Genomic DNA, 21,921 nt, shown 5'->3' with positions numbered 1-21,921 from the left:
TGGGGAGAGAACAGGTGAACGGAACCCTGTCCCCCCCCCTCCCAGTTAGCTGTGGCGTTCCTCAAGGAAGGGTCTCTATTGTTCCTAATATATTATGTAAACGACATGGCATCTGCTTGTGATTGCAACCTGCGTAAAACCGAACCCATCCTCTTTAGATCAAATAATAACCTTAGCAAGGTCGATATCTCCACAATGTGGGTGACAATGTAATAACATGAAAAAACGAAATTACCTACTTAGGTTGGCAAATCTTTCCAGTGAAAGAATGTCACGGTAATAAAAAAAAAATCAAACAACAAATTGTTTTTTTTTTTACAGAGAATCGCCCGATGGTCAATAATAATACACGGAAGACTCTAGCCTAGCGAGTGCTCTCATTTTGCCCCTCTATATTCTCGCGTAGCCAGACAACTATTCCACAATCTCAGAATGATTTGGCCAAATCGCGGAGGCAACAGTCTGGCCACGCGAGACTAGCCCCTCTATGACTATGGAGTCTACATATGGTATCGCTAAAAGGCCCTAAAACAAGGCTCCAAACAGCCCAAAGCAAACTAATTACCTAGCTCACGTTCAACCCAAACAAAGGGACCCAAACGTTAGACTAAGTAAACTTAGTCTAACGTACTGCTCTGAAAAGCCACTTACAGGCTGCTACTTGTAATGGTAACAGTAAACCTAACCTAACCACCTTTCTATTATAGGCCTACCATTTATTTTTGCTCGTGTTTTTACAACTGTTTTTCTTTTTCATAATAGTAGGCTACTAGTAGGCTAGGCTTACTTGAGCTTTGTGCTTTTAGTTGACCTTGTAAGTTGTACCAGTGAACTGCAGAACTGGCCTACTTTTAACTATTTTCAATGCAAACTTCTAATATATTATTCAATCAATCAAAATCCATAGGCCTGTGTAAGAGAATATTAGGACAGAACTGCATGCCTGCTCATTTTGAAATGTGTGAACATTTGGAGGGCGAAAAGTCCATTAAATATTATAGAATTATATTAAAGAAAAATATTATAAATATTATATAGGCCTATAGTGTATCCTACTAAACCATTGTCTCCTTCCCATTCTCATTTTGGCCTACACCCCCCTGCGCCCGCTCGCTTCATTGACATGTCTTCTTGTGGAGTCGAAATTATGAGGTATAAATTATGTTAGGCCTACTTTAAATTATATTTTGATGCTCTCACATTTTAATAAAATTCTCCCGAGGAAGTTAGTTATTTTAAGCCTAAGGACACGGGTAAAGAAAGCCTGGTAGGCGAGGTTAGGAAAACGGCGTGGAGTTGGCGAACTGATTGAGCCCTCTGATAGCCAATGAAATATGCGTGTCCTCACCTCGCGGGGGGCGGGTTTCAATCATTTATTTTGAAAAAGAGGAGGAGGAACTTCCTCTCTCACTCTCACAGCCCAAAGTGCCACACGGACGTCAAAGTTAGTGTCGTGTCGCCGTGTTTCCCCCCTAACTGTACAGACAATGGCCCCCAGTACACAGCTGAAAGAGGCCGTGGCCGACGTGCAAAAGGGGATTCGGGCGATTTTGCTCGGACCGCCCGGGGCCGGCAAAGGGACGCAGGTGAGAGACTCTTGTTTCAGTCGAGCTAGCTAGCTGCTAGCCTTAACCTTAGCAATGGAAAGCGCATGGCCGACAGAGTAGACAGTCTAGACACCAGTGTGGGCTAAGCTGAGCTGACGGCTTTATTTGTCACGAATTCTCATCACAAGTTAACAGATCAGTAGCATCTCTGGTGCGCAAAGACTGTTTGCAAGCTAGGAACTTTTTGTTGAGTGGCACTAGTTGCTGCACAGCACCGCAGGCTATCAGTCACTTTAACTTTGAAGACCAGTTGAAAATGTGTATATTCGTGACCATAATCGTGACGTATTTCCTAATGAAAAGGGGGCTGGGTACGTCTCAGCTAATCACAGCGATGGGGGGTGAAGTCCACACAGGCTATGTAGCCTCGCGTAGCCAGGGGTCTAAGCGGGTCTAAGCTCCTGTCATGTCACCTGGCTGGCATCCCACTTTGAGGCATGTCATTTTTGGAGCAGATCTACAGGCTTGTGGATGGTTATTTTCACAGCGTGACACTATTGTGCAATGACGTACAGAATAAGGCTTACGTGGTAATTTTAATGTAGTGGCTTGTGCTGTGGATACTGGATACTACTTGAAACAGTTTGATCAAAGTCACTGTAACAAAGTGGCATTAAGTGGCATGATGTGTTTGTATGGAGTGGGCAAGAGATGAGAAGATAATAACTGGTATTCATACAGGGAACATGTCATATAAGGCTTCTTGGTCAAGTTTGTATAGAAATCCCACAGAGAGATGGCCATGGTAGTACAATATACTGTATTTAAATGTTGCAGTGTGTGCTACAATATAGTGTGGTCTTTTGTAACACAGGCAGAGACTCTGAGCCCTCTGCTACTCTATTTCATATGAATATTTGATGTCATTCGATTGTAAGTTAATTAATTAAATATTCTGTACTACGATAACTATACTGTACTGTGGGTGTGTGTGTGTGTGTGTGTACATTGAGTATTGACACCGCTGACACTGAAATAGATGCCAGAGTTCACTCACAAAGTAGTCTCATGTATAGGTGTATGTGTACAGAACATAACATTTGCACACTCTCAAAGTTACAAATGTATAAACCAGTAAGACTCCCTAATCAGGAGATAAGCGACCGTTGGTCGCTTATCTCCACAAATAGGCCAAAAGTTTGTTTTACCAATTATCAAGACATACGGGCAGTTGACAGTTTGCCATGGTTACTCATTGAAGTTGAATCTCCATATATGGAGATAACCTACGCGTCACACTAAGTCTGACCTCACCAGTCCATATTTGGGCATGAGCAACTTACGTCTCCATATATGGAGATATGATGACATCACACAGTCCTCAGCCGATGATGTGGCGTGATGTCATACAATACACAAACGAGCCCTACAGTATAAAGGGGCAATTCTTGCCAGGAAAGAAGCATTTCTTCGACTCAGACCTTATCGCCAGGGTTGGCTTATAGCAGCTGTCGGTAGGACCATATATGGATTCTGTTAGTGTGGATCTCCTAACAGGGCATCATCTGGGATACAATCCCTTTTATGCCCATATATGGAGATCCCTAACAGAATCCCTTTCATGCCCATATATGGAGATCCCTAACAGAATCCCTTTTATGCCCATATATGGAGATTAGAGGTCTTCGGACCTGCCCGAGATCCGAAATTACCCGCGATCCGAACCGCCCCGAGCCGGGTAACGGGGCCGTTTTCGAGCTTTTACCGCGGGGCGGGCCGGGGCCGTCTGCCCCGGTTCCCCGGGTATCTCCTGTTACCCGAGTGGAGCCGAGACAGGCCGAGATTGAAGTGAAAGCGAACGCAACAACTGCACCAAATAGATAACGCCACACGATGGCACTAAAGATGCAGCATGTAATCTGTTGCATTGGTTGTGAGAACTGAGAAGTATAACTCACTCAGTCACAACAACACTGACTGTATCAGTTGGATTGTTATTATTATCAAAGATATTAACGTAACGTTTTGGTTAACGGTTTACAATGGAGTTGTCATTGCGTGTTGTCATGCTCTGCAGAGCAAAATGGACACTCAAAGCAGAAAGATATAATGAACAACACATGCGACAGAAAACGATAGCATTAGCATTGGCTAGCCAAAGAAGAAGGAATAAAAACATGGATTTATTTGTATTTACAAACTGTCCGCATTGACTTACTGATCTGGGAAAAGATCATCTTTTGGCGAGAGGCACAGCGCCGCTGACAGCAACAGCAGCACCGTGGCGACGTTAGGTAAGAAATATGTCTGATACAACTCTTAATATAATAACGTTGGCATTCTTTCATTTCGGGGCGACAGGTTCGGGTCTCGGATCTCTCGTTCTGCTCGGGTATCGGATCCAATTTTTCTAATAACAGGCGGGGCCGTTCGGATCGGATCCATCACGTCTCGGGGCTGATCGGGTAACGGTTCTCAAATTCCAAATGATAGACGGGGCCATATGGGTCCGGGTCCATTTCCCCCGGGTCCTTTTGGGTTCGGGTAGTTCAAATTGGACCCGTGAAGACCTCTAATGGAGATCCCTAACAGCATCCCTTTTATGCCCATATATGGAGATCACTAACAGCTAACAGAATCCCTTTTATGCCCATATATGGAGATCCCTAACAGAATCCCTTTTATGCCCATATATGGAGATCCCCAACAGAATCCCTTTTATGCCCATATATGGAGATCCCTAACAGAATCCCTTTTATGCCCATATATGGAGATCCCTAACAGAATCCCTTGTATGCCCATATATGGAGATCCCTAACAGAATCCCTTTTATGCCCATATATGGAGATCCCTAACAGAATCCCTTTTATGCCCATATATTATGGAGAAATCCCTGCTCTGAGTATCTGACATCAGTGTAATGTCACCTGTTTATGCCCACATATGGAGATCCCTGCTCTGCGTATCTGGTTGCTATGGTAAACAGTTGGTTGCTAGGGTAAAAAAACATGGTTGCTATGGTAAACAGTTGGTTGCTAGGGTAAACAGTTGGTTGCTAGGGTAAAACCATGGTTGCTAAGGTGGTTGCTAACGTACACTAACAGACCAGCAACAACAGACTGTTGCCACAGCAACGTACACAAAGGTTTGTGTACACATGTGGTGTGATGTCATACTGATGCGGAGATATGAGCAGGGCAAAGGTGTGACGTGTGACGTGTGACCGACGGACGGACGGACGGTGGAGGTTTTCATAGTAAACTGCTCCCTGACGGTCGCAATTAACACCTGAGAGCATTACTATGTACCTTGTTATTACATGAGTGTCCATATAGTGAATGAGCTTTCTCTTTTACACTTTGACTACGGCAATGTTGCCAATAATCTGAGAGCTAAATACAACTTAAATCATTGCTTCATGATTTCTTAGTGTGAGTGTACCAGGCTCTAGTCTTGCAGTAGACTGCTTAAAACAATGTAGGTTTGTGTGCAATGTACCAAAGGCAGTGCTGGATAGAAGGTATTGCTCTCCCCTCCCAGTAGCTCATTAGTTGTGGTCTGGTTGCATACCAGAGGTTGCAGAATTCCCTTAAGGCTTTGTGTCGCAAATGTCTAACAAACAAACAGTTACAGGAAACTCTGACTATGTCGTATTCCCTTATGTCCCTTGGAAAGCCAGACAGAAGGCATATTAATGATTTTTCAAAATGCTCTTGCAGGTCCTTGCAGTATACCTTTCCCCACTAGACCAGTCAGTTCGAGTTTGTTTATTAAAGTGTAGTATGTTGTATTAGGGGACGAGCACATCATTATCTGTGTTGTCTCAAAGCTTGAGGTGATAACAGTTTACTATCATTGCCCTCATCTGTGCCTCCTGATCATGACTGGAACCATGAAGGCAGTGCATTTGATGAAAAGGTTTAGCTGTTCCCTTGTATTTATTTTTGACCCTGAACATCTAATCTAAATCTAGCAGGCTTGTCCCAGCCTGCAAAAATATGTTTGTTTAGTCTAGCCCTAGTTCCTTTGACTTGTACTGTAGGTGTAACAAGAGCATGTGTTCACCATGTTAGGAATTCTGCCTGCCAAAGTGGTCCTTAAATTATGTTAAAATTCCTCAAGCCAGTTGTTTTGTAACTTGCCACTTGACTTTAGAGTAGACCATCATTTTACTAACAACATTTTAGTTGACTGGTAAGGACTAAAGGAAGGGAAGACACATTTTTCAGCTGCAGGCTAAATGTTGCTTTTGGTGCTTTCATTTTACTCTTACATTTGTAAGCCCTTTACCATACGTTGTAAACATTTTCTCCTTCTGACTACTACTGCTGTCACGATTATGACATTTTGATTGTATTTGACCGTTAATTCATTTGTCACACACATAATTGCAATTAACAATTTAATTGTTTTTGTTGTTGAATACTGGAGCATATGAATCACTCTTAGGCTTAGAAGTTTCACAGGGCAGGTATGACAAATATCCTAAATATACAAGTAACACAACCTAAATATACAAAGACATAGACAGACATATTTAATAACTTTATACTTTCAAATAAACATTAACAGTGTGGAAATGGACAATCTAAGAAGCTCACAACGCATACCGATGCAATGCATGGTGAGCTTGTAGATCTGCTATTTCCACTACCTTTTGAAAATGTTTGAAAATACTTTTAACATTTTTCAACATGGAAAAAATTATTGCCATTATGCAAAAATAATTGTGATTTATCTCAAATAATTGCAACTATGTAATAATTGTGACAGGCCTTCTTCTGACTAGTTCATAGAAAAATGTCTCCGTCAGACTACAACACAAACGTAACCTCCAGTCCCCACCCATTTTCACTCCAGGCCCCGAGGCTGGCAGATCAGTACTGTGTTTGCCACCTGGCCACTGGAGACATGCTGAGGGCCATGGTGGCATCAGGCTCTGAGCTCGGCAAGAGGCTTAAAGAGACCATGGATGCTGGAAAACTGGTAAGACGACTGTGGCTTTCTTTTCCTCACCACCAGTCGGTGTCTATTTGCAAGCATGCTGTAACATTTCCTGGACTTTTATTATTGTTGTAGTTGTTATTATTATTTTAGGGCGAGGGGACATTGCTATTAAATCGATATTTTTTTATCCTCCTCAAAACTTTGGAACGTTCTAGCTCTGCCATACTTTCACCTGGAAGCTTCGTTCACACATCCTGGGAATAACCGTTAAAACCTTTCGATTAGAATTATTAACTATAGTGGCGTTTCCATAAACTTAATCGAATTAGGGAAGCGAATTATCAGAAATACGCATTAAGACAAAGCGAATTTAGCATGTTTCCATTTGCGGGTGTCATTCGAATTAGCGACGTCGCAAGAGTTGATCAGGCTGTTTTTTTTTTCAGACCGAACCTGAGCACTGCACCGTCTACACGTCTGACTGCTGTCACTCGGTCGCTGTCTAGTGGGAAGAAGGGATTATCAGTCGTCATCATCATGGCCCCAAATAACTTTTAAATATATTACAATTGGCGACGAGTCTCTTAGGAAATTGGCAAGAGTTCCTCTCAATACATAAAGCTACCGATTCACCGGGAAAACCGCGGCCGCGTCGCTGCACAGTGGCAGTTTCAGCGTCCTCTGGAAGGTCAGGTGGCCGATCTGCAAGCTCACAACGGCGCGGAGACGTGGATGCGAGCTGCGGTGCCTGTGAGCTTGTAGATTGGGCACTTCAGGCACGCAACACCGTGGGATGAGGAAGGGTTTGCTCGCCACCGATGGCTTAAAACGGGAGGAATTTACACATGGTCCGTGTCACTCCGTGTGTAACAAACAACAGTTTTGTTTTGTGGGCTAACGCTATACCATGGACAAAGCGGCAGGGGAAATGGACCTAGAACGTCATACTTTATTCGAATGTATTGTCTGACCCGTTTCCATTCACTTTTGCGTATTTAGTTTATTCGATTAAGCCTCAAAATCCTCCTCCAAGCGGATAATCTCTTTTGCGGATAATGAAAGTTTATTCGCATTTTGAAGTGTTTCCATAAAAACATTTTGCGACTAAGCCGTTAATGCGCAAAAAGTGGCTTTATGGAAACGCCACTTATGACATCCGTTCTGTGACTCCCTAAGTTGTGTGTGTATTTCATGGTTGATGCACCAACTTGGGAGAGTTCTGAGGGAATATCCTGTTTAAGACATCAAGAGCCTTCACTGTTTCTCAAGGAACAGTACCTGTCTATTTATTTTACAGGGCTTGTTAATGTGTTTCTTGTTAACAACACTTGTGGGTGAGTGAAGTACATTGTATAGAAAATATATGACATGGTGCCACTGCCACACAAGAAAATGTATTACTTGATTATTTTACACCATCAAAGAACAGAAACACCCGATGGTTCGATTAAGCGTCATGCTAGTCGGAGCAAATGAGCGTATGAATGAATGGACTGACGCTTTGCTTGTGTAGGTCAGTGACGAGATGGTGGTGGAACTCATAGAGAAGAACCTGGACACGCCACCCTGCAAGAAAGGCTTCTTGTTGGATGGTTTCCCCCGCACGGTCAAACAAGCAGAGATGGTGAGGTTTTGAGTGGACATCACTTTTACATGAAGATATCACTCAGTCTGTACATCATATCTACGACAACACTGGAGCGCAGCATTTTAAACCAAGATATAATTAAAAAATGCATAGATCTCTCAGTAGCATGTGAACCTTTTCAGTTGGATTACCAAGTGCAGTAATGCTTTGGTTCTACTGAATGTTTTTATTGCATAAGGACAACAAAACTAAGCTAATATGTTCTCTAACAATTTCTAATAATCAAAACAATTGTTTATTTGTTGTTTTGTGTATGTCCCTCTGCCTACCAGCTCGATGACTTGATGGACAAGAGACAAGAGAAGCTGGACTCTGTGATTGAGTTTGCTGTTGATGACTCGCTGCTGGTCCGCAGGATCTGTGGCAGGTAGGAGTAGTTTGATGTGTGTGTATGTATGTGTGTGTGTGTGTGTGTGTGAACACATATCCCACTAGCGACCATGATGCCCCTGGATTTGGGGGCACTCACTGGTTTAAGACCTATGTAAAACACTGCCTTCGATGGTTCATGCACTAAATGTTATATTAGTCATTGTGCATTATATAACTTTTATGGTTGGTAAAACACATCAGTGTGTTAAAAGAACAATTGAATATGTCAGTAGCTTTTAAACTTTGTGCTCAAGGCACACCTGTAGTCACATCTCATCTCTGCAATCTGTACCCATCTGAATGTTGGCCTATTTTCATCATTGATTACTATGGCATCTGAAATGGCCTGTATTGTCTGCCCACTAGATGGCGGTGTGTATTCACCCACTGCACAATGCAGACTTCCTAATAGCGGGGCTGTTAAGGAGAACAATACTTCAGTTCTGGAAAGAAGCACCACAATTTTACAGAGTGTACCTCTTGGGTCATTCTTTAGAAAAATCACATTAGACACTTAATTTTCAAAATGTCCGCCAGTTTTAAAGATGGCCGCCTTTTCGGATATGTTTTACAGTACGCCAGCCAGTTAATATCGAATTTTCATAATATTAGAGTTGTTTTGTAGGTTTTAAAACATCCTGAGTTCATTTATTACACTTTTAAAGCAGCCAGAATAACCTTTCTGACTTTTGGTTGGGGTCTTTCCTCACCTGGGACCCCCCAGACAGACCCCTGAGCCTATTTCAGTAATCGCTCTGCTCCTGCACCAGAACAATGTTAAATTAGATCTGAAATATGCTCTGAAATAAAAAATGACTAGTAGCAAATAACAGAGGTCTTCCACGGGGGGTCCGGGACCCCTGGGGGGTCCTCAGAGCTATTACAGGGGGCCTGCCAAATCTCGATGAGATCTTTTTTTTTTTCTTTTTTTTTTTACATTTGAAACTTTGAATGTTTTTATGTATCCTGGTTTTATGTATTGTACTTTGATGGTTTATTAGTATTCTCAGTATTATTTATAATGTTTTTTGTGTTAAAACAGTTATGGTTGACAGCTGTTACTGCAGGGATTGCAATAATGAAGGTATTGCAACTTTTCACTTTGGGTGCAGAACAACATTTCCATTTATTGCACTGCACTCACACTGACAACACACACACACACACACACACACACACACACACACACACACACACACACACACACACACACACACACACACACACACACACACACACACATTTTAACCATTTATTTATGTCCACACAAAGGAGATGCATACAAGGACACAAATAGTATAGGTGCAGTAGAGTAACATTTACAAAATCATGGCATTATGTCTTCATGATACAATAGCAAGGCACTTGGTACTCTACGGGTATAAGTAACAGCGTCTCCGCCATATGTGGCGGCTGCCGATTATAGCGGAGACGGAACAATACTTTGCCAGCCTTTTTGCCTCTTTTTTAGGCACTCCAAGTTGTTGAAACCCTCTAACAACCAGCCTGTGGGTATGTCCTAGGCTGCCAAATATGAAAACAAATAGTCTGCACCTGTACCCCAGCTCTGAGATCGTATTTAGGAGAGGTTGGTATTTAATGACCTTGGTCATGAAAGCTTCCTCTAGGCTAGGGTCAAAGGTGCAGGCCATCTCCAATACAGACACTTCCCTGGACTCTTCATCAACCACAACAACATCTGGTGTATTAGCTGTCAAAGATGCAAACATTTCCAAGTTATCACAGAGATGAAACATGGATGGAATGACACGGGAATGTTTGTACACACACACACACACACACACACACACACACACACACACACACACACACACACACACACACACACACACACACACACACACACACACACACACCTCTTTGTTATTGTCACCTCACCTTATCCTCTTATAGAGCCCATGGTTAATTACGCCCAAAGAGATTCACTACACTACAGTAATTTCAGACATGCAGGATATATTCGTCTTCATCATCATCATCATCTTCAATGTCCAACCTAATAGTGTTGACACAGTCTCCACCATAGCATAGAGTGAAAGGCAGGTTATTTGAGCAGCTGCACCGTCCCTTACAACCTGCTTTGCAGACACATTTGATGGGCTCAAGTACTGCCTTTGGAGCAGGGAGAGCAAGAAAACTGAAACCTGGAATATACCCTCCACTCTCTGAATTCCATCTATTTTCTTCGATTGGTGGAAGCACAGGGAAATTTGTCAGGTATGATTTATCCTGCATTGTGACGGAGTTGGCACGGAGGTAATGTGGTAGCAGTGCAGCACGAGTTGGAGGTAGCATCTCACCCTCCAAGTTATTTGACAGAAATAGTTCCCATCTGAGTAATCCCAGGGTTGTTGGACCTTTTGAACTGTAAACATGGCATGCAAAATGTTCGGACTGCAATGTTGATGGAAGCTCACAATTTATAAGCTCAGGAGGAATGGCCAATGACCTTGCCAAGGTCCTTGAAGCGGTTAGTGGCTTGGTCATCATCATCATCATCATCATCATCAAGTAGGCATTGACCCATGTCTTTTTGGTGATTCCAACAAATGTTCTTCCCCAGTCAACACCTGAAAAACGCAAAGGAACCCTTGACATTTGTAACATCAACTTGAACTCACTCGAATATATCAATTTCCTTTTTTTGTACCGGAGGCAAGGACTTGATAAGGAATCGGGGTATCAGCCTCTTCATGTGTTTGCACTTCCTCAAAATCATGTCCCTTGATGAAGGTATCGTATTATGATGCCTACTTCGTCATACCTGACAAATTGCCCTGAGCTTCCATCAATTGAAAAAATAGATGGAATTCAGAGAGTGGAGGGTATGTTCCAGTCAGGTTTCTTGCCATCCCTGCTGCAAAGGCAAAGCTCATCAAATGTGTTTGCAAAGCAGGTTACAAGGGACGGTGCAGCTGCTCAAACAATAACCTGCCTTGCACTCTCCTCCCTGCAAATGATATAGTGGAAACTGTCAACATTATTAGGGAGGACATGTATAGTAGTGAATTTCTTTGGGTACAATTGACCGTGAGCTCTTTAAGAGGATAGGGTGCGGGTTTTGGGGTGACGATAACAAAGAGGTGTGTGTGTTGTGTTGTCAGTGTTAGTGCAATGCAATAAATGAACATGTTAGACTGTGCGCCCAAAGTGAGAAGTTGCAATACCTTAATTCTTGCAATACCTGTGAACCTGTCTGTCTAACACACACATGTTATAAATAATACTGAGAATACTAATAAAAACAGTTTCAAATGTAAAAATATATATACATATAAAAAAAAGGAACTTCCCCATCAAGATTCGGCAGGCCTCCTGTAGTAACTCTGAGGACCCCCTAGGGGTCCGGGACCCCTGTGGAAGACCCCTGGGTATTTGCTACTACTCATTTTTGCTCAGTGCTTTGCCCAGTTACAACAACTTTAATGCTTCAGTTATGATCTAATTTAACATTGCTCTGGAGCAATCTGTTTGGGGGGTCCCAGGTGAGGAAAGACCCCAACCAAAAGTCAGAAAAGTTATTCTGGCTGCTTTAAAAGAGTAATAAATGAACTCACGATGTTTTAAAACCTACAAAACAACTCTAATATTATGAAAATCGGACATTAACTGGCTGGCGTACTGTTCAGAGGCAGCCATCTTGGAAACATGGCAGCCATTTTGATTTTTCAGTGTCTAACGTGTTTTATCATAGGAACAACCCCTAAGGAGTACTTGTGAAAAGTTTTAGGTTTCTTTCCACTTGTGAAGTATTTTAGTGCAAAAATGCATTTACCTGCCCCGCTATAAAGATGTTAAACAGTTTTCTCTGTAAGGGTCCTGGGGTTCTCAGGTGGTCATTCAAATGGGTCCCAGGGAAATCTCAAAGGGTTCTGAAAATGTAGCCACATTTGAAAACTATTTGTAAAATGAAACTACGGTATACAAATGTCTCGTCATAATCTATCATGTTAAATAAAACATTTAAAAAAATATATATAGCCTATTGAACACTAAGTACACGTTTGTTTTCCCAACACAGCCCTGTCACTATTCTCTGATATAAGAGCAGGGGATGAGATGAACATAAACTGTAGTAGCCTACAGTTTAATATTGATTGATTAAATAAGTAAAAAATGAAAACGAAAGATCAGTATTGGATTGGGTATGAGGACTACTGTATGCATTTATGTGCCTACAGTACATACTCTAGCTCCAACTGTACACTCAATGCACAACCCCTTGGAAAGTCAGAAACTCGGTAAGGGACAACTGCTCGGAAAAAGCTTCTGTTAAAACATTTATTTATTTATTATTATTATTTTTTTTGTCATATCTTTTGTTATTACTGGTGCGCTTTTGTTCTCTTTATTCACCATAATCACCCAACATTATCTGAGCCCATAGCTGAATAGAGTACACCTGTGGTTGATTGGTTCAGATGGGGCTCCTTTGTGCTGTGGTGATTGGCTGCAGCGCAAGCCTTTTAAAATGGGACAAGATAGTGCAATGTGAAACACGTGTGTTATTGCTAATAACACACCTCGAAGGGTGAACCTTTTTCCCAGGTGTTTAGCCCAGGTGGGCAGGGTTTTGAGGTTATTTCTGTGAGGTTAGGTTTAGGCATAGATTTAGTGAAGTTACATGTTAGGGTTTAGACACAATCAAGGCAAAACACCTGGGCAAGAGGGAGTCCCGACCGCGTGTATCAAAACACCATCCCACTTCCAACAGTAGAAGCTTGTGATTGGCTGAACCGGAGGTAGGGAGCGCTCCGTTGTGTTCACCTGGACCGCATGGAGGTGCCGAAAGTCGGGGGGACGAAGATTTACTATTCTGTCCATAACGGCACATAACTCGGTAACGGCGCTGAGTCGGCTCATGCGACCGTCGCAACACTCGGCGCGGCGACTCGCCCGCTCGGCGGTGTCTCACGTGGCTCATGTTCGCCTGAGACGGCACGCCTCCGTCATCTCCACTGAAAACAAGTTGGTCCATTGTTGGAACTGGGATGGTGTTTTGATTCACGCATCCCGACCATCTAATATTCAACTGCCCTCCTTTCCTCTTTCCCTCCCTTAACCTCTCCTCCTCCTCTTACATCTCCTAACACCACCCCTTCCAGGCTAATTCACCAGGCAAGTGGACGCTCTTATCATGAAGAGTTCAACCCTCCCAAAGAACCCATGAAGGATGATGTAAGTTATTTCACCATCAATATGCTTTCCTGTCTTATCTTTACTGGTCTAAAGCTTACACTAACAATGTACTGCCCTCTATTGGACAAAGGGGACATATGCAATGTTTTTGCTTAAACCAGCTCGCAAAAGAAAGTTACTGAATATAAGTAACATAACCGTCATTGTAAATGAAACTACTGTGGTTAAACTGCCAACTCCCTGAAAAGATTTTGAGCACTAACTGTACTATGGACCACTACACAGAGAAAACATCCATCTTGTCTTAAACAAATGTAGTTGTCATCGTATAACTAGACATGATGCAGCTGTGACCCTCAGCTCTGCGTTATTTGGAAATGCACATGTGTTCTGGGCAAACCCCGCCCATGGAAGCTTTTGATTGGCTGAACTGGAGCTAGGGAGTGCTCCTTTTTGTTCGCTTGGACTGCGCGGAGGTGCGACCACCTAAACCTAACCCTAACCTTAACCTCAGTAAAACTATGCCTTATCCTAACTCTAACCCTAACATCAGTGAAACTAACGCTGGTGAGTAACTAACCTGCCGACGGGCGTGAAAGCAAACGTCTCCGCCCAGAACTCATGCGATTCCAAATCAGGCCTCAGCTCCCTACCAGAGTATTTTGTACTGGTTCTACATTGGTAGAGGTGCTTGGTGGTGGAGCCTGGGTGACTAGTGGTGCTACTGATGGAAGTCAGGATGGGGGTGTGGATCAAGCCCCCAGAACGGCTTGTACATATTGAAGCTACTAATTGGATCGTCCAGATGATCCGATTACCCCACAACGCACCTGGATTCAACTACTTCTGCATGCTGGGAAAAAGATGGACAAAATGTTGTCAACTCTTTGTTGTTATCTTAACAAAGATGACAGTGAACGAGAGGTGGTTGTGGCTACAATGGGGGTGGGTTTGGAAGACTGTAAATGTATTTTAGTAAAGTGAAGGGATAGCTTAACAACTAGTTCCATGTGGTAGCTAAAGGCTTTTTGATTCTGACTGTCAGTCCTTTAAGTACAGTAGATTCATAACACAAGGTATAAGTCATTCATACTGTGTTTAAAAAGTGAATCAACGCTTCACCAGGGCATCCACAGTGTATTGCACTCTCGCCAGGACTAATAAGGGATTAATTCAGACCTGTCTTCACAAGCTGAGCTGTACTGACCTGGTGTCCCTAGACGAAATTGATTATCTGGGACCTTGTACCAGGGTTTCTTTATATAATAATGTAACAACTCTGTATGGAGGAATGTGCATCGGTAAGACCGTGTCTGTGTGTGCCCGTTTTATGTAACGTGTGAAACCCAGTGTGGCACATTTGCCAACAAAGACCCTTTCACAGTGACACACAATCCCGTAAATTTTGAAAGGAGTATCGCTACAGCTGCGCTGAGCTCCTGTTTCATTGGCAAAACATAAGAGGGCTCCTAGTACAGCAACAAGTGATGTGTGTAGAGCTGTACAGTAGCTGTTTGGAACCCATAGAGTGTGTGTGCAGACTGCACTGACTGTGAGCCAATTGGCAAGAGTGAGTGAGCTGACCAGCACTGTGGCTCATTCTCTCCTCTCCCTCTTTATCTGCCTTTTATGTGTCCCCTTTTACCCTTCCCTCTTGCCCTGTGTCAGCTCAAATCCTATTTCCTCTTTTATCCCTCTCCACCTTCACACCTCTTCTATTACAATGTCTTTTTCCCTGTAACCCCATGTTTTTTTTCTCAAACCACAAACGGATATGACAAAATACCAAGTGGACAGAAACAGAACATGGACAGAGAAAAGGGAGGAAGAGAGTGGGGGAGGACACACAATTGTTCTTATACAGATACCATTTCTCCCAACATCTTCGTATACCACTTTGGTCCTAAGAAGTCATTTTTTACATGATGCTGTAGCATGGTTAGGCTTTGACAATGTCCAACCAATGTTCCTCCTTAGGAGGGTCCACTTTCATCTATCTTCTTTCTTAGCCGCTAGTATCAAGATTTTGAACAGATATAGGTCCTCATAACCTATTGTGTCTTCGGGTGTCAGACCAAGATATCATATCCTGGGGTCGCTATAATAATCTTATAATCCATAACTTCCTCCATAATCCTTAGAACCCTGTCCCAGAAACAACCAAAATATATGTGTGTGATCGGCATTCAAGTGATCACATGTACCCCCATGTTTTGTCACAATAGCATCTCTTTCACCACAGCTTTTTCAGTACACTCTCTCTTTCTCAGTGTCTCTGTCTCTATCTCTCTCTTTGTCACTTTGACAACAAAAGTACAATGACAACAAAAATGCAAAAAAAAAAAGATAAGCTAAACTCCCTCTTTGTCCTCTGCTCTCCCAGGTGACGGGCGAACCCCTGATGAGGCGCAGCGATGACAATGAGTCGACACTGCGGTCGCGCCTGGACGCATACCACCGGCAGACGGTGCCTCTGGTGGAGTACTATAGCAAACGGGGCCTGCACACAGCTGTGGACGCCGCCCAGACACCCAACGTTGTCTTTGCCGCCATCGTAGCCGCCTTCTCTGCGACCAGCGCAACCAGCGCTGCTGCCCGCGCCTCCGCCTGTAAAGACAAAGTCTCGTTCATCTAAAACGAACCCAAAAAAACAGAATTGTTAACACTTCACCTGGTGACCCTTCTTCTTCCGCCTCAGCTCAAACACAACTATTTTTCTTCATTGTTCTTCTTTCTGCCATCTTTCTTTCGCCAAGGATTGGAGAATGTGCTAGGGTTAAGCAAACGTTACACCGGCTGGACTGTTCTCTATATAGTATACAGAAAAGGTGCACATATCACTTCTGTGAGACAGTTGGAGACTACACCACTGCAAGTGATTTTGCTAGTAGTCTGAGTGTTTTTAACAAGTTGCTGCTTTCATGCTGATAAACAATGCAAACATGGTAAAACATAGCCAAGAAACTATCAAGGAGAGAGGTTATCAAGAGACGGCCTAAAACAAAACTGAGTAACAAATCAGTAGCTTTTCTTAGTTTATAGCACAGCAGCAGGAATAATCTTTAAATCGCATGTGGCTTTAAAAAAGGATACACTTTTCGTAATATTGACTGTGTACTGGTGATAATTCTCCATCATATGCTGGTGATATAAAGAATTTGGTTTGCTTAACTCGTGCATAAACTGACTTGGCACTAAGCCCGGTTTACATTATACTTTGTTGTGTGCCCCAAAAATAGCAGATCTTCAAGCTCATAATGCATTGTGAGCTTGTAGATTTGCTATTTTCTGTGCGCACTACTAGATGTAAATCAATCGCAGCTCTCTACTTTTCATGCACTTGGGACTCTTCACCCACCTGTAACCCTTTCTGGACAACAAAACTGATTATTCTTCGCCTCCTTGACCTTTTTTACCCTAGAGTATTTTATTTTATTTATTTATTTATAGTTCTACTCTCCTATATTTCCTCTTCTCCGTGTAAATCCTTGCCGCCTCCTCCTCTCCTCCACTTGGACAAGTGCTCCTCTCTGGGTGACGTTGACTCTGTGGACTCCTTCTGGACACTAGAGACTGTACCGGTTAAAACTGATAAATGCTAATGTTAATGCCTAATGGATATAAATGCATTGTAATTATATTATGTATATTACTTTTGATTGTAGAATGTTTGAAAGACTGAGTGGTCTGACTTGAGCTTGAGTTGCTTGCCTCACTTTGGCATTGACCAGGTTCCCACACTAGTAGTAATGTGCTGATGTCATGTTTTTGCCTGACAAAGCACTCAGAGGTTCAGTACACCTTAAGCCTCTATGCATAGCCCTTAAGTGCCAAACGGTTTATTTGATAAAGTCATTACAAAGAGTGCCAGAAAGGTGATTATCACAAAGTCAAGTTGGTATGTGTGGAAGTCCATTTACACTAGCACAAATGTGTGTGAGGAGAGAGGGTCAGAAGAAAGTATTTCTTGAAATAATGACTTGGTCTCGAAATAAAGAAACTCAAATGATATCTAGAATAAGAATACATCTCAAAGTAATCAAACTTTATCAAAATAATAATGACACATTATTTTGAGAAAGTTTCTCATAGAAGCGGACTTCGCAACTCACACGCCTCATGGCTCGCTTGACGGTGCCTTTTTGTGGCTCAAGTCCGCTTCAGATGGCGCCTCTGATGTTGTAAGGTTTTTTGCTTAACTACTTCCTAACTTTATATTCGGGGCTGTAGACTGTCCTCACCAAGCGGGCAGAGTGTTTCTGCCTTACTGGGGGGCAAGCCTTGCACGTCAAGTGGAGCAAGTGGTCTCCTGCTGTGGAGGAAAGTGTGTTTTGGGGCGAGCGTTCCGGTTACCGTTGAGGCCGTCCCTGGTATTTCCTGCTGAGCATTGCTGGCATTGTGAAATTATTTCCTCCAACTCTAATACAGGGAAATCAATTTCTAGGGCAGGGGTCTTCAACATTTTCAGGCCAAAGACCCCTTAGCTGAGAGACGGATGAAGCAGGGACCCCCTCTACATGTTGTATAAATGTGTTGCTGATTGAAAGTGACAGCACTGTCATCAGTCGATGTTGGATTTGTGTCAATGTTGGATTTGTGTTGATTGAAAATAGCTGATCTACAAGCTCTCAACGCCTCGTTGAGAGCTTGTAGGTCTGCTATTTTAGGCCAAAGTTCTCCTCAGAATAGGGAATGCGAGGATTCAAGTTGTTAATCTAAATTATTATCTAGAATTATCCTATCACACAAAGATTTGGCGGCCCCCCTGTAGTAACTCTGAGGACCCCCTAGGGGTCCTGGTCCCCCTGTTGAAGACCCCTGTTCTAGGTAGTCCCCCCAGGAATCCGCGATCACGGAATTTATCGCGGAATTGGCGACCACCTGCGGATTTCTTTGCCATTCGCGGACTTTTCGGACGACCGCGGAATAACAGCCGCGAGTGGCGGCAGAGCGGCGGGAGTAGTTATTACTACTATTATAAAATGATTTGTACATGGTCTGGCCAGTGGCCACCTCATACAGAGCCTGGGGGAATAGCTTAGCTTCCCTCCTGCTAGCACTGACGCTGGATGGTCGCACATTCCTGACAGAAACTGTGTCCTGAACTATAGTTCCTCTCTATGCCTCTATGGTCCTGGCAATAATGCTAATGCAGAAGAGAATAAATAAATATTACACCCATACTAGGTAGTACTTAGGTAGGCTATCCTCTAAAATGTGGTTACTATGGGCATGGTTTGGATGACAATATAGTCTTTGCAACAGAAAGTAATTATTAAAAACAATAACAATTAAAAAAAAGAATAGATTTAATATTATATTTTTATTCTCAAAAATGATTATTCGAATATTCGATTATTCTAACCTCTAATTACAATTAACTGTAGCTATTTCATGAAGGGTTTTACTTGATAATTAGAACTATATAATTTTTAGTTTGATAACTGGTCATTTTAGGTTGTTTTTTAATGTCCGCGGAATCAAGACTTTTTCTCCGGATTCCTGGGGGGACTATCTAGGGGTTTATAATGGATGATGTATTGTAGGATATTATACTATATGAATATACCCAACTAAACTTAAATTGGCCAATTTAACTGATGCTTGACAAATTGAGATTTTAGTTTAACATCTGTCTTTACTATGATGAGCTGTACGGAATGCTGTGTTTAATTTAAGTACTTTAGTATTTCACTGCAAAGCAATAGAATATACCTTTGTTGAATGGACTGCAGATGTTGAAGTCAAGCAACTGATGCGGCTTGTTATCTTAACAGTGATTACGCATTAGCTTCTTTAAAAATAAGGATATTGATACTTTTTAAAGATAGTGCCATGCACACTTTTATTGAGACAGTCACAGGAGGAAAGGTTCCAACAATGGAGTTTAGGCTAGGGCCAGGAGGGATAGATGCAAGTTATCTGAACCTCAGCACTCTCAAAGATGTTTTTAAAGATTAATCATTGACCTAGTGTTTTAAGAGTGTAGATTTCAGTACAATAGAGAAACGAAGCCATGTCGTCATTTGTGCGTAATGTCGCCCTCTAGGGGGTTCATGCTGGTATTGTTTTGTATTCAAATCGCCATTGGGGAATTTGCGATCACCGCATATAAGAACTGTGTTAAAAATATAAACACACCATGTGCGCGTTTCTGTCAGCGGGGGGGTTCTGCATAGTTTATGATATTCATTCATATCTGATATAGCCTGTTGTAACTCGTTTCTAGCGTTTATTGTGTTACTCTTTGGGTAAATCTGTACATTTCCACCTTAGTCGATGCTTCATATCCATTTGGGTCAATCCGAGAGCATGGTGTGTTTATATTTTTAACACAGTTCTTATATGCGGTGATCGCAAATTCCCCAATGGCGATTTGAATACAAAACAATACCATCATGAACCCCGTAGAGGGCGACATTTCACGCCATTTCACGGAAGTGACATCACACTTCGCTACTGAATAGCAAACCAACTCAGGAATATACTGGTAGAAATGTACTGTACAATAATTTAAGCACACATCTACTGTTAAGATACTTTTTGGTTCATGAATGCAACACCACCCCTTAAATTTGTCATCTGACTAGTGTAACACTTGCACTATTATACAATTTGATGTTCTATTGTGTACATGTATAAGTGCACTGACATACTGTAGGAGAGATCCTGCACTCTTGACGGCAGATTATGGTTCCCTCTATTAATTTGAACATGGCTTAATTGCCTGTATTCACCAATTCGTGAGTTGATTTAGGCTGGATTTTACTTGAAATAATCAACTTTACTTGAAATAGTCTATCCAATCTGGCCTCTGGATGCCTTTTAGAAAACCATAAGGATTAACGATTGTTTTTCCTACTCTTCCGCTTATGTTTCCCTCCCATATGCCTTGTCCCCCACCCCAGTCACCTATTGCTTGCATTTATCTGGAAACACCTTGCATTCCGACGGTCAACTGCAGTTTTCCCTTGAATGGCTGACACAATATTTCCCTGTGCTCTCAGTGCTGTTGTGAAGAAAAACAGAAGCAGATGTTCTGCCAGCCTGCTGTGGTGTTCACTGTTATATTTAACTTGATGAGACAATTTTATGCCGAATTTACCTAACAAAGCAATGTGCTGCTTAATCATGCCTTGATTCAATTTTATTTATTTTATAAAACGGTTTATGTGTATGCCATTGTTTACTTGAAACTGTTAAACAGCTATGTGAATGTTACCTTAAATGGTAGGTCTAGTCATGTAAATTCTTTGCAAACTAACTAGTACTGTTGGATTGTACAACCTTTCCAGAGGTAAGAAAGGCTGGATGTCTACTTGCGGTAAAAGATGAACAGTAGTCATGTCCAACACATGGTACTGCTAGCACTGTATTGGTATTCAATATAAACATTTGAATGGTGGTGTTTTAAGAATTCCTTTTACACAACTTTTTTCTCACCCTACACATTCTTTTCTCTCTTTCTCAGCTGGTTGAGTCCTGCGCATCTCCAACCCTGACTACGGAGAGACGAGACATTGTGATGGGTGAACAGATGGAGAGATGGTTGGGTGTTTGGAGGGAATTAAAGAAGCGGAGCGGAATGTCTTGTAATATAGCACTTATCATAGGAAATGTCCTGTTCTGTTCTGCTGCCGTGTGGGTCTTGATGTCAGCCCATCATGTTTCTTTTATTACACTGACAGGAAAAAGTGAATCCCATGTACTGTTGATGACAACCTGCTTTTCCCAAATAATAAAGCTCAAAAGATGCTTTCTACAATCTTCACATTGCGTTTAAGCTGTTTCTATTTTCTCTCACTGGGTGTCATTCCACAACGAGAGTTGTACTGTTCACATTCATCACATAATCACATAACCAACCTTTATTTGCCTTTGTTGAGGGGAGATGGACTAAAGCAGAGGTTCTCAAACTTTATCGGCTCAGGGCACCCCTGTAAATAACTTTCATGAGGAAGGAGAGAGTATTCCTTTCCATTCATGACTGATTGAAAATAACGTAATACTTGACATTTGTGCAACAAAAAAAAGAAATTGCTAAAATACATTTGAGATACTCTTGAAAAAGTACATAGCAACAGATGGGGAAAATGGCTAAATGTACACCAATCTGCAAGATTTCTCCAGAAGGAGGGGGCTATCAAAGCACACATTTTAAGATCTCCTAGAAAGTTTACTTTATTGTAAAGTAGGCCTGCACTGAGATGACCTCATCGCGGTGTACTTTACAATACAAACCCCTAA

General features: G+C 42.2%; 1 protein-coding gene across 2 annotated transcripts; it reads left to right on the top strand.

Moving 5' to 3' along the window:
• Positions 1-1,420: 1,420 nt before the first annotated feature.
• ak2 (adenylate kinase 2) lies at positions 1,421-21,445 on the top strand. 2 transcript variants are annotated; one of them, XM_080734867.1, is made up of 7 exons: positions 1,421-1,586; positions 6,408-6,533; positions 8,008-8,118; positions 8,415-8,509; positions 13,641-13,713; positions 16,058-16,283; positions 21,146-21,445. In XM_080734867.1, exons 1-7 carry the CDS (start codon positions 1,488-1,490, stop codon positions 21,151-21,153), a joined length of 738 nt encoding a protein of 245 aa, XP_080590993.1. In that variant the 5' UTR covers positions 1,421-1,487; the 3' UTR covers positions 21,154-21,445. The 2 variants fall into 2 exon arrangements, with proteins under 2 accessions (XP_080590993.1, XP_080590992.1); XM_080734866.1 differs by lacking the exon at positions 21,146-21,445 and having other exon boundaries at positions 16,058-16,324.
• Positions 21,446-21,921: the final 476 nt, after the last annotated feature.

The sequence above is a fragment of the Nannobrachium achirus genome, assembly GCF_963921795.1.
Source record: "Nannobrachium achirus genome assembly, chromosome: 10".
NCBI lineage: Eukaryota > Metazoa > Chordata > Actinopteri > Myctophiformes > Myctophidae > Nannobrachium > Nannobrachium achirus.
This window is presented reverse-complemented; position numbering and strand designations above follow the sequence as displayed.